Below are 13,275 nucleotides of genomic sequence, written 5' to 3' on the forward strand. Positions count from 1 at the left end.
CTTTTGGTGGAGATGCTGGGGACGAACCTGGGAAGGAATGAAAGTTTGCTTTATCCCCTTAGGGCCCATTGTTAATTGGGAAAGGGTGTATTGGGAGAGGTTTAATGTTCGGTTAATTTCCCCGCCCTCCTCCTGAACCACACTGTCCCTCCATTTTTCCTGGGGAGCTGTCTTGTAGGAATATTATTTTCTATGACCCTTCGACCTTGAACCCAGGTGCCACCCTTTAGGGCAGAGCTGTCTTTGGCTACCTGCGCTCCAACACACACACGCGCGCGCGCGCGCGCGGCTTCAATGGCGCTGGAAGTCCAACGGGGAGAAGGGCAGAGTTGGTTGTAGTCTGCTTCTGCTTCTGCCTCTGCACAGACTTGTGCTGCCCGCTGCAGCACTGGTTTGCAGACGCCACGGCGCTGGAGGGGCGGGGCCTCTAGCCCCGCCCCCACGGACGTCAGTCCCCCTGCTCGGGCTCTGCCCAGGCGAGTTGCTAGAGTTGTCAGTCTCAGTCGGGCGGAGTTGCGGCAGGAGGGACCCAGGCGGACTTCAGCTCCAGAGGATGCGGCTCTCCCAGAATGCTGTCGCGCCTGGTAGTGCCTCTGACGGCGATCCTCAGCCTGTGCCATGGCTTCAGTGAGCACGGTAAGGCTCCGGACCCGGAGCAGTGCTATCACCAGCTCTAACCATGAGATTTCAGGCAAGCAAGGGAAACCAAGAGGGACTGAGAGATGTCGTAAATACTGCTCCAAAAGTATTAAGTCAGTAGCAGAAAGCCTCTACCTCTTCGCAACTGCCCCTCTGGGCTGTATAGATGGCCAGATTCCCTCCTGTCCTTAGCCCTCCTTTAGGGTTCTGCTGCCCACAGGGAACTCGATTTGGAGACGGGTGCTCATAACCTCCCTTGTCCCGCCTGGGCTCCTTCACGCTGTCAAGACTGAACCTCAGACTCACCTGTTGTGGAAGCGGAAGAGTTTGAGATTGACGTGGGTGGAGGATCAATAGCCCCTACCCACCCCCAAACTCATCCACTCACTTTTTTTTTTTTTTTTTTTTTTTTTTTTTTTTTAATGCACTTCTTGCCAAAGCAAAAATTTAGCCCTGGCTTTTTTGCTCTTCTGGAGCCATGATAGGACTGCTTCTTCCTGGGGAATAATTTTGATAATTTGATCCCCTTCTGACTCTCTTCTCCCTTTGCCTCTCCTCCATCTCTGCCCTTTCCCCACCCTTTGGATCACCCCCATCTGACCATCTTTGATGTCTTCAGCCCCCCAACTCACTCCCACTGCCCCTGCCTCCCTCCTGCCTTATCCCTATCTCTTAATTCTGGCTGAGTTTCTGCAACCAAGAAACTCCATAAAGAGTATGAAAGGGCCCAGAGTTGGAGGGACCAAGAGCAGATGCAGGAACCAAAATCTCTTCTACGTGATGCCAAAATACAAAGTAAAACATGCAGTCAGTCTTTCACGAGATCGGGGGCTGAGATGGGGATGTGCAGCCCAAACACCACAAAGAGCGACTGTGTTTTTTCACTTCCCATATAATGTTTTGCAATTGAAACAGACTTAAGGCTCAAAGACAGTAAATGAAAGGAAGTAAGAGACAGGGACACAGGAGGCTGAGGCAGGAGGATCGCAAGTTCAAGGGTAGCCTGGGCAATCTAGTGAGACCCCAAGTGTGTGGTGGGGGGGACAGATTTCTCTAAATGAGAATGGCAGAGTCAGAAAGAAAGCAAGATTTGAGAGATGTTGAAGAAGTTAGAGAACGGGGTAATTGGGGGCAGAGCCACTGTCAAAGGAGACGCTCTAAGGGATCAAGAAGGAGGGAAGGGGAACCCACTCGCTACTGGCCCTGACTGTACTTGGTGCCCAGCACCACATTGGCAAAGTCTGGTTTGATGCTCCTGGAACCAGTGCTGCCTGTGGTGAATGGTGTATTGGGGCTGCGAGGGTGGCAGGGTGGAGGCAGAGCTTGGTGTTTCAAATCTCACCTTAGAGCCAAGAGCGCTAGTTCTGTGTGGAGAGGTCTTCAGCACAGTCTAGTACGAGGGCTGATTCATCCTGCCTGTCCTCACCCAGCCTGAGGTGGGCATCTGGCTACAGGTAAAGCCCTCCTGGAAGTCAGGGAATGGGACAAGCCCTCAGTTTGGGCAGCCCAGGAAGAGATCATCTGCTCAGGCAAATGTCAACAAGCAGGGTGTTTGTGTACCCAGAGAATACCAGAAAAGTGACCTTGGACTGGGTCTGGGTGGGGACCAGGGGTGGGGTTGGGGATAGGCCTTAGGATGGTGCTGGAGCAAGTACAGGGATCAGGCAGAACCAGACACTAGTTCATCTGAACTCACTGCTGACATGCCTTAGCCCTCCCCCTGTCTTCTCTCCTGGGCTACATTAGACCTAGCTATCTTCTCATCCATGATTGTGCTTCTGTTCACCAACGGTGCAGAACCCAACCCTAGCTCTGGAATCAGACACATCTGGGTGCAAATCCACACTCTGCCCCTTACCAGCTCCGTTGGCCTTGGGCAAGTCACTTAACCTCTCTGAGCTTCCATTTCTTCTTCAGTAAAATGGGGTAATAAATGCTCTCCGTGCAGGGCTGCTGTGACGTGGAACATAGCAAAACATGTAGCACAGTGCTCAGCTTATCACAGAGGACCCAGCAAATGAATTCTAGTTCTTATCACCATCACCCCATGGTCCTCCTCATCCCAGAGGGTGGGCTTTGTGAGCTCTGGTATTGACATCTCTTCTCCCTAGGAACAGAACTTCCCAGCCCTCCATCTGTGTGGTTTGAAGCAGAATTTTTCCAGCACATCCTCCACTGGACACCCATCCCTAATCAGTCCAAAAGCACCTACTATGAAGTGGCACTCCTGGAGTAAGAAAAGGGGAGGAGGGAGGGAGGAGGGAGGCAGTGAGGGATGGGTGGGTTCGTCTCCATCTGCTCCCCTTTCATAGGAACATGCCTGCCTTGTCCTTTGAGGCGAGACCAGAGGGGACCCTGACACATATCTACCTAGTTGACAAGAGCTGGTTGACTCCCATAGATACTAAGCATGCTGGGAGCTCTAGAGTGAGAAGGTCAGGGTTTTGCCTTCTCCCCCGAGGCTTTTCCATCTTACAGGAAAAGCATCCACAGTATTGGAAACCATAATGCCTGCACATGTAGCAGGAGATATTGGAAAGTAGGCTGAGGCACAGGGCCAGCAGGTCTTTCTGGAGGGACAGCACTAGAACTACTCCTGTTCCCACTGTTGACTCTTCTAGACCACAGAGAAGTTGGCATGAGGTCCCCAAACCAAGACAGACCCTTTGCATTTAGATGCCCTGGACTAGCGGAAATAGCCCAAGGGTGTTCCCCTTTCTTCCATGATGGAAGCTCCCTGGTCAGGCCTCTGGATGCCCTCTTAAAGGAGTAGACTCGAGCGTAGTTCCTGCACTAGCCGCCTACCCTGATATCTCTTCAGGTACGGAAGGGAGCCCTGGAGAGACATCCCCAGCTGCAGGCGTGCCCTGGAGTCCTCCTGTGATCTCACCACAGCCACCCTGGACCTGTACCACAACAACGGTTACCGGGCCAAAGTCCGGGCAGTAGATGGCAGCCGGCACTCCAACTGGACCTCCACCCAAAGCCGCTTCTCTGTGGATGAAGGTGCTCTTCCTCCCCTGGACCTAGGACATGGCTTTTTGGTCCCTTCCAGCCAGAAACTCGAGCCTCAGGCTTTTCTTTGGTTCCCAGAGCTCATCCGGTCATCAGGCATTCTGAGCCGGGAACTAGTTGCCCAAACAGGCCTGAGTCAGGACTTTGGAGAAGGTTAGATGAAAATAGCCAAGTTTTTCTGAGATTTAAAAGGGAACTGGAGTTGTTTATCCCACAGAAGGGAGGTCTTGGGGTGTGCTGGAGCTGCTGAGTCATGGGGGCCAGGCCTGTGAACTTGTGGGGTTTGGGGAAAGGAAGAAAATCCATTAGCACTCAGCATAGTGCCCCAAGCGGTGGGTGGATTTGGATGAGGTCCTCCCACCTGTAGGGGTCATCCCTTTGAAGCAGGAAGGTGCTGCTGAAGAAAAGGCAGGGGTCTCCCTGGAAGGTAACAGAAATGGTGAAGGCTCGCACCCCGTGGGATTCTCCTGTCCCACAAATTGGAACTGAGCTTGGTCTGTGTGCATGGTGAGCTTGCTCTGCAGGGTTCTGATTGGAGCTGGTGGTCTGGAATACCAGTGCTCAGCAGAAATGCTTCCTAGGGGGTGTGTTTAAAAATACATTTCTAGCCAGATGGGCTGGCGCATGCCTGTAATCCCAGTGACTTGGGAGGCTGAAATAGGAGGACTGCAAGTTCAAGGCCAGCCTCAGCAACTTAATGGGGCCCTAAGCAACTTAGTGAGATGCTGTCTCAAAATTTTAAAAAATAATAAAAGGGCTTGAGATGTAGCTCAGTGGTAAAGCACCCCGTGCGTGTGTGTGTGTGTGTGTGTGTGTGTGTGTGTGTATTTCCAGGGCCCAGCCTGCAAAATTCAGGTTCCCTATGTCTGGAGAGGGCCCAGGGCACCTGTATTTCAAACACTCCCCAAGAAGTTCATATGTTTTGTTGTGTTGGAGACCTGTGGCCTAGGTTTTAGAGTACGTAAAACTTGACCCTGGAGGCAAGTCATAGGTGGGATCCCCATGCCCTCCCCATGCCTTGGCCTCATGACTTTGTCCCTTCCCCATTCAGTGACCCTGACAGTTGAAAGCGTGAAGCTAGAGATGCAGGAGGGCTCTATTCTTGGGACTATCCAGCCCCCCAGGCCCCAGATGGCCCCTGAAGGCAACACGTATGAAAAGATCTTCAGACACTTCCGCCAGTATGAGATTGCCATCCGCAAGGTGCCAGGAAACTTAACGGTATGAGGTCCCCAAGGGCCACAGGGCCAGGGCTCCCCAGGCTTCCTGGTCCCCTGGGCCAGAATCACTTTTGGGCAGAGTAGAGAGATCCTAGGTACCGAGGAGGGAGTTGAAATGACCTTGGCCCTCAAACATACACTCCTGAGGGGAAGGCATTGCCTGCCAGGTGTCAGCTGCTCCCAAGACGTGATTGATCTTGTTTCTGACCCCTCGCCATGGGTACTTTATGCCATCTTACAGATGAGGCTGTGTAACTTCCCAAGGGCACCCCTGCAGGTGGGAGATCTGGAATGGGCAAAATCCATCCTCTTCCCTCTTCACCACAGTTGATTCAGGTTCCTCCTGGAAAGATCCTCAGCTTCTATAAGAGTCTCCCTTTCCTCTATTAATACAAAATTGGTTGTGGTAATTACAGAGATGCTGGGCTGCCCTGATAATCACAGTGTGTTATCTTAGGAAAAGACGGAAGGGGTTGTCTGCAGTTATTTCTAAGGGCCCCTCCAGGGCTGGGGATATTTAGGGCTCAGAGGCAGAGCACTTTCCTAGCATGCAGCAGGCCTGATTCTGGCCTGTGCAACACACAGAAAGCAGGCCTCCAGCTCTTCTCAGTACCATGGCATACGAGGATTTTGTTCATTGTTGTTCTTGTTTTTGTTTCAGTTCATAATCAAGAAGGTCAGACATGAAAATTTCAGCCTCCCAGCCTCAGGAGAGGTGGGAAAGTTCTGTGTCATGGTGAAGCCATCTGTGATCTCCCGAACTAACAAAGGGACCTGGTCAGAGGAGCAGTGCATCGTCCTTTCCAAGCAGTGTGAGTGGGCTCAGTTTGGCATCCGGGTGGAGAAGGACCTGGAAGGGCTGGCACAATCCAGAAAGCATCAGGCACTGTAGTGGCACTGTCCTAACCCATTAGAGGGGCCCTGTTGTGCCCATTTTAGAAATGAGGGAACTGAGGCTCCATGTAGGCAACTTCCTAGGAAGGGGTGGGCCCATCGCACCAGGTCCCCTGATTCTAGTCCTGCCACTTGAGTATAGCTGTGCTTCTCAGGGACCTCCTCAGGACCCCACACACCCGCCTCCCAGCCAGCTGTGCTAGTTCCTGTTTGTTACAGTCTCGTACTGTCCTTCCTCAGAGCTGGGGTACAAAGGGCTTCTCTTGCCCTTTCTCTTTGTCTCTCCCCGGAGAGGAAGCAGAACTGAGCTGTCTCCTGGGAAGAGCTGCTAAGGTCCGCACCGCCCACTCCACACACCAGGCCAATAGTGAGGGAGAGGTACCAGTGTGGAGCCAAGGCCTGCCCTCCAGGATCAGGCCCTTGGCTAGGAGGCAGAGTGTACCCAGAGGAAGCAGCCACATAAGGCCGCAAGGGCAACAGTGAGGGCCCCGGGAGTGCCCTGTCCAGCAAAGACGACAGTGACTCCACTCCACAGTAGAATCCATTGTATGAAGAACACTCAGCAACTCATTGTCATTGAAGAGCCACTGCAGACGAAGGCACCACATATGCATCAGGCAGCCTTAAGTGCTTTTTAAGGCCAGATGCAGTGGCACATGCCTGTAATTCCAGCAACTTGGGAGGTCAAGGCAGGATTGTAAGTTTGAGGGTAGCCTCAGCAACTTAGCAAAGCCCTAAGCAACTTAGTGAAACCCTTTCTCAAAAGAAAAAAAATATTTTAAAGGGGGTAGGGATTACTGGGGATGTGACTTAGTGGTAAAGTTTCCCTGGGATCAATACCAAGTACTAAAAAATAAATAAAGAGAGAGAAAGAAAGAGAGGACTTTTTTGTACATTGATTCATTAATAGAAGAAATAGTTTTGTTCTGGTCTTGCCACTTACGAGAAATGTAACCTTGGGCAAGTGACTTAGATTCTCTGAATCCTAAGCTTTGAAATGGTGGTGATGGTAATATCTATCTCCTCAGGTTGTTAGAAGGGTCTGATGATGTAAGTAAAATTCTTGGGACAAGATTATACTTCACAACCAAATTATGAGATATAATTTTTTCTCATTTTATAGATGAACAAACTGAGGCTCAGAGACATTAAGTGTTTTGTCCACAGGCCCTCAGCTAGCAAGTGCTAGAGCTGGGATTTGAACCCAGGTCTGGCTGCCCCTGAAGCCTCTGTTGTTGCCTGCCGTGCCATCCTGACTTCTTGTTCTGTTTGCCTTTGGATGCAGAGAGCTGGAAGCAGAGTCAGTGTGGCCAGCAAGGAGACCCTTCATGGCAGGGTCGGGAAGGCTGGCAGAGGTTCACTACGGCAGAGAAGCTGCCTGTGTGGGTGACCTGGGCCCCTCGCTGAGTACTTCCTCAGAGTGGCCAAGGACCTCTGGGGATTGTCCCTTAGTGACCCATGGTGCCAGGCTACTAATGCATCTGTCTGGGCCTGCAGATTTCACTGTGACCAACCTCAGCATCTTCACCTCTGTCCTACTGCTCTGTGGAGCCCTGGCCTACTGTCTGGCCCTCCAGCTGTATTTGCGACACCGGAGGAAGCTGCCTTCTGTCCTGGTGAGTCTCACAGGGAGGCCATTGCCTAGACACTCCAGAGCCCTGGGAGGGCAAGGAGCTCCTTCGCTCCCAGGCTGTCCATTCCCTTGGCTAACCTCCGCTTTCAGCGCTGACATTATCATGGGTACCCTCATCAAGCACCATGGGGACAGAGGGAGGAAGTAAACACAAAATTCCATCCTGAGAACACTATCATCTAGTAACCCAGATACAACAGGTACATGCTGAGCAATCACAAATCCCAATGGCCACCAGTCATGGCCTTATCTATTAATACTTGGCCATGGTCCAGCCCTGTGCATTAGTACCAGTTATTATCCTCATTTTAGAAGTGAGGACTTTGAGGCACAGAGCGGTTGTTCCATGCACAGATTTGCACAGCCAGGAAAAGTCATGATGGGAGCCCATCTTCCCATACTTGGTGGTCAAGAGCAATGACACCAAACAAGACAGGAAGGGCTCAAGCTGTCAGAGAGGGAAGGAGCAGAGTAGAGAGGTGACGCTAGAGAGGAGGAGGCCAGGACGGCCAGGACCTCCCACCCCTCCCAGTGGGTCACATCTGGGAGTGGCACATCAGCCTCCAAAAGCCATCATGCAAGAACTGTGCAGCAGCTCAAAAGCTCAGTCCACCTCCGCCTGGGTCACCGCCACAGAGCCGGCCTTGCTGTGTACTGAAGGACCCTGCTTGGTCAGGAACGCAGGAGCCCCAGGGAAGCTCACAAGGGGAATGGAAAACTCCAGAGGGATCCCAGGATCTCTAAGAAAAATAATGAGAGAGACCAAGTTATTTTGAGTGAAGACTCCTGGATCTGTGTGTGTGCGTGCAAGGTGGGGTGGTAGACCACCTGGCCTGATTAATCTCTTTCCAGGTGAGAAAGTATTGTGTCCCCTGCTCACTACCCTGGGTAGACAGATATGAGGAGGAGACTGAGGACAGGCAGCACTTAGCCTTCAGGGCTTTTGCAGTACTTCCTTGTGTCTAGCTGAAGTGTCTACTCATCATCCTTTCTCTGCATTCCTGAGAGATTCAGTTCCTTGACCTGTTTCCCAAGTACTTTGAGCATATACTCCAGGCAGGGCCTGGAGCTAGGAAGGTGGTGGCTTAGGAATGCCCTGGGAGACGGGGGAGATGGCTAGAAGAAAGCAGTGGAGTGGGGGAATGGTGGTCCTGGTACCCAGGATGGGAGATTCTAGTTCAGGGTCAGGAGAGGCATCCAGAAGCTGTGAGGTGGAGCCTGAGCTGGTTACTGTACATCGACCACACGGACAATATTGTCTGAGAAGGGGCTGATTAATGTGGCCCCTGGTCCCAAGGGACTTGATCACCACTGATGTGTAAACCGTTAGCTTAGCACAAAGCGGTGAAAAACATCCGAGCCGGAGAGATGACAAGCACTGCTGGGTTTTTGTTCCTTCTGTACCTTTGGATAACAGAATTCACTTGTCCTGGAGGGTTTCTTCTCCTTGCGTTAAATACAGCCCAGTTTCCTTCACCTGAGGATCAGAGCCATCGCTGACTTATAACGCCCAGATTTCACAGTCTTTAGTTTGTTCCCATTCATTAGCTGGCTTGATCTGCTCTTTCAACTGTCCATCCAGGGACATTAGCTTGGAAATCAGGGATCTCAAATCATGACAGTTGAGTGTAAATTTCAGGTTTGCTCTTCATTGCTGTGTGACTTTGGGCAAGCCATTTAACTTCTCTGAGCTTCAGTTTTCTCCTCTAAGTAATAGAAGTCAAAATACTTCCCTTATGAAATGACTGGAGGGTGAAATTCAATTCAACACATATTTACTGAGTGCCTTCTTTGCATCATGCATGGTACTTTACATGTCTTAACAACACAAGTAGGCATGTGCTGTGATCATTTTCACTCTGCAAATGAGAAACCAAAGCACAGAAAAGATAAGTAATTTGGTCCAAGTGACAAAACTGGTAAGAGGCAGAGCTTGGATTTGAACCCATGGAGTCTGGCTCCAGAGTATACATCCTTAACACCAAGCAATGTGATAGTAATGGAGACTCAGTCAGTGAGAGTTGCTTCATTTGCTTCGTTGCGTACTAAGGAAGTGAGGGCAGATGTGCAATGGTGAGTCAGCAAATCAGTCAACAAACCTTATGAATGCCTCCTCGTGCCAGCTCAGTTCGAGCTCTGGGGACAGTGCAGCAAACACGAGTAGACAGACCTGGCCCTCACAGAACTTAGGAGGGGAGTGAGTCAGTGTCTTACTTCCAGGAACTGAATGCTAGGAAGAAATGAATGAGGCTAATGTGGAGAGCATGGCTTGGAAGGCCTCCGTGAAGAGGTGACATCCAAGCTGAGACGTGAACCATGAGGGGGACACAGCTATGCAAAGTGCAGAGAGAAGAGTATCCCAAAGGGAAGGATTCGCAGGTGTAGAGGCCCTGCTGTGTCCCAGGACAGAAGGAACACCACTGCAGCTAGGGCAGAGGAGAGACGGGGAGAGGGCTCAAATGACTTCCCTGGGACCCTTGGCCATACATGGGGAACAGGTCCTTGGCTGCTAGTTCTGTACTTGTTCCACTGTCCCACATGCAGCCACCCTCTGTGCAGGTCACAACTCAGAAAGTGGAGAAATGAATGTGATGTCTCACATCCAGAATATTTTTAAAAAGTGGGCAGGTTGGGAGGGATTAGATGGAATACATCATCGCACACAGGCAGTAAGTGTTATTTTGGGAAGCTGGTTCCATGTGCTTCTATATGAGTTACAGGTATGGGTTATCATGTAACATTTCTGTCTTATTTGAGGTCATTGTCAAAAGGTCTGAAACATACTTCTAATGGGTGGGTCCAGAGTGCTATGGTATGAAAAGCCCAGTAGCTGGAGCTGCCTGGGAGTTGGCAGCCTTCCAACGGGCTCCTATGCTGCCTTGCGTCCCCTTCCATGGGTCTCTGGGAATACCAGCTTCTTGTGCGTCTGGCCTGGGCAGAGAAAGCCTCAGGAGGAAAGCTGATTCCAAAAGAGCACCCTGCGTGTCGTCCAGGCCCTGTGGTCCCCTTCTGTTGTGCCTTCCTTGGCCTCTGGCATTACCTGTAGCTCTGGGGAGGGCTCCTGCAGGTGGCCCTGACCAATCTCACTCTGTCCTCTCCTCCCCAGGTCTTCAAGAAGCCCAGCCCCATCATCCCTGTCAGCCAGCTTCCCTACCCAGAGATGCAAGACACCATCCATTCCCTCATCGAGGAAGCCTTCCCAAAGGTGTCCCCAGAGCTAAGGAACTCAGACCTGCATGGCAGCACGGACAGTGGCTTTGGCAGTGCCAAGCCATCCCTGCAGACTGAAGAGCTCCAGTTTCTCCTCCCTGCCCCCCAACCCCAGGCCTGTGGGGCTCTGGGAAAGGGGGTGCCCACAGAGCTACAGGACAGCTGCAGTAATGGCAGCCACAGCAGCACAGACAGTGGGATCTGCTTACAGGTGCTCAACTACGGCCCTGGTCCGGGCCCCACCTGGGAGCAGCAGGTGGAGAAAGCTAGCCAGGGCCAGGATGACAGTGGCATTGGCCTAGTCCACAACTCTGAGGGGCAGCCAGGGGATGCCCAGAGTGGCTCCACCTTGGGCCCTGTCAGTCTCCCGAGGCCTGAGGTGCTTGAGGAGGAAGACCCAGCAGAAGTGGCATTCCCGGGCTACCTGAAACAGACCAGATGCACAGGAGAGAAGGCAGCCGCAGCAGGCTGCCTGGAGGAAGAGGCACACTTGACAGGTGACCTTGGCCCTCAGTTCAGGACGTACCCAGATGCTGAGGCAGATTGGCCTCCACCAGCTTTGGCCAAGGGCTACGTGAAACAGGATCCTCCCGGAGTAACTGTGGCTCCCTCAGGTTCCCCCACTGGACAGTGGAACCAACTGCCTGAGGAAGGTCCATTCCTGGATTTGACCAGCTGTGGTGACCTGGGAACATCAGACTGGAGTTTTATCCATGATCTTGCCCCTCTGGACTGCGTGGCAGCCTCAGGTGGTCTCCTGGGCAGCTTTGACTCGGACATGGTCGCCTTGCCACTGATCTCCAGCCTGTACTCAAGTGAGTGACTTGGCTCAGGGAAGCTTTTGATTTCAGCCATGCCTGCGCCTTTGCCTGGACCAGGAGGAGGAGTCCCAGGGATCGAAAGTGAAACGTGAGGCCAGTCTGGGCATTCTTCTTCAAGCCCACGGGGGCCAGACCTCGACAGGCCCTGCAGGACACGAGGAGACCATCTCGCTGGAGTAGCACAGGGCGCATGTCTGGCGTTGGCCTGTTTCACTAAATAGGGTCCTGCAGATTTTGACAGAGCGAAGGACAGGGCAGAGACCTCCCACTCCTTGCGACGCTTTCCTGTACTTTAAAGCGTTCTGTGCTCAGGGGAACCTCAGGGTTTTCTGGAGTCTAGTGCGGCAGCCAGGCTGAAGTCAGCTCAGGCCCGAATGCCTCCTTCAAGCTCACCAGGCATCAGAGCCTCCTGCAGGCTGGAGTACTAAGAAAATGGACTTTCAGGGACTCGCCGCAGGGTCATTGCTGGGGGAGAAGGCAGGAGCAGAGGCCGAGGTTGACCTCTAGAGTGGTCTCATGGAGAAGCTCCGCCACAGGGAGTTGTCTGTATTGATCAGAGCATAGATGTTCAGGTGGCCTCTGGGCTTGGGCACCACCTCACAAGGGCACCAGAGAGACAGGGCTAGGACTTGCACCTGTGCTTGCTGCTGATGTCTAACTCCAGGCCCAGAGGTCAGGGCACTGGGCTGGGATCCTTCAGTCATGTGATCTTGGGCCAGTCAATTCTCAGAGGGCTTCAGTTTCCCCATGGGCAAAATAGGGACTCAGTCTTTAGAGGGTCCCTATATTGGATGTTAGCCAAGCTGGCCGTGGGGGTGACATTTCAGACCCTATTCAACTCTGCTCTGGGAGGAAGTAGACTCTGGAACCCATCTTCCCAGAATCAGCTTCCTGTTCACTGCAAGGGCTAACAGTTCTAGCAGGAGTCTGTGGGATCATGCTCAGAGAACTGCTCATCTCTGGGGTCCAGCGGGGTAGGTGTGGGCCCTGCTCCCCTACTGTCCATTCAAAATCTCTCTTCAAATAAAGGCATTTGACAGTCCCCAGACAAGAATGTGAGAAGAACAGGCCTGTGCATGCCTTCCAAGTCACCTCTTGGCCCTGCATTTTTCTATGACATTCTGAAGACAGGCCTTCTGGCCCAGGGAACCCAGCCATGGCCCCTGCCACTCTGCTAAGAAGCTCCTAGGTGCCAATCTGATAACCGAATCAGAGCAACATGCTTAGGAGAGGCTTTCTCAGGGTTTCCTTGGCAGCTTATTTATTTATTTTGCTCCTTTATTTATTGAAGAGGCAGCATAGGACAGGGGAAGAATCCTGGGTGTCTCAGCAGCCATGGAGTTCTAGTTCTGATACCATTGCTTCTAACCGTGTGAACTTGGGCAAGTCACTTTTCCCCTGTGAGCCTCACAGTTTTCTTGTCTGTAAAACTACAGAAGAATGCCGGGCTTGTCTAATTCCCAGGGAATTCAGGGGACATGAGGTTCCCCTGAGTAAATGGGCATGTGCCTGGAACATGGAGCTCTATGAATGAGGGAATGTACGGTTTTTATTCCAATAAATGGTCTAGACCACGGCGATCTTAAGAAACCGGTCGAATTTCTGATAACCAGCAGCTGGTGGAAGCCTTGGTTGATGATACTTGGGATGATAATAAAGAGGGCGTTGCTCAAACCAGACAGAACCCACCCACATCCAGAGCTTGTGCTCACATGTATGGCTATGACCTTGAAAAAAATGATTTATCTTCTCGAAGTTTCCAATTTCCCATCCGTAATGTGGGGATGGCAACTCCTCATAGGGCTGTTGTGAGGTTTAAATGAGATTATGTCTAAAAAGTTTA

At 51.9% G+C, this 13,275-nt stretch overlaps 1 protein-coding gene across 2 annotated transcripts; it reads left to right on the plus strand.

Moving 5' to 3' along the window:
• Positions 1 to 503: 503 nt before the first annotated feature.
• Positions 504 to 13,012, plus strand: Il10ra (interleukin 10 receptor subunit alpha). Of its 2 annotated transcripts, none has more exons than XM_047515754.1 (7): positions 504 to 636; positions 2,751 to 2,871; positions 3,461 to 3,645; positions 4,706 to 4,875; positions 5,536 to 5,686; positions 7,266 to 7,384; positions 10,508 to 13,012. In XM_047515754.1, exons 1-7 carry the CDS (start codon positions 570 to 572, stop codon positions 11,432 to 11,434), a joined length of 1,740 nt encoding a protein of 579 aa, XP_047371710.1. In that variant the 5' UTR covers positions 504 to 569; the 3' UTR covers positions 11,435 to 13,012. The 2 variants fall into 2 exon arrangements, with proteins under 2 accessions (XP_047371710.1, XP_047371711.1); XM_047515755.1 differs by having other exon boundaries at positions 511 to 636; positions 2,757 to 2,871.
• The last annotated feature ends 263 nt before the right edge of the window (positions 13,013 to 13,275 follow it).

Source organism: Sciurus carolinensis, chromosome 11 (assembly GCF_902686445.1).
Source record: "Sciurus carolinensis chromosome 11, mSciCar1.2, whole genome shotgun sequence".
NCBI lineage: Eukaryota > Metazoa > Chordata > Mammalia > Rodentia > Sciuridae > Sciurus > Sciurus carolinensis.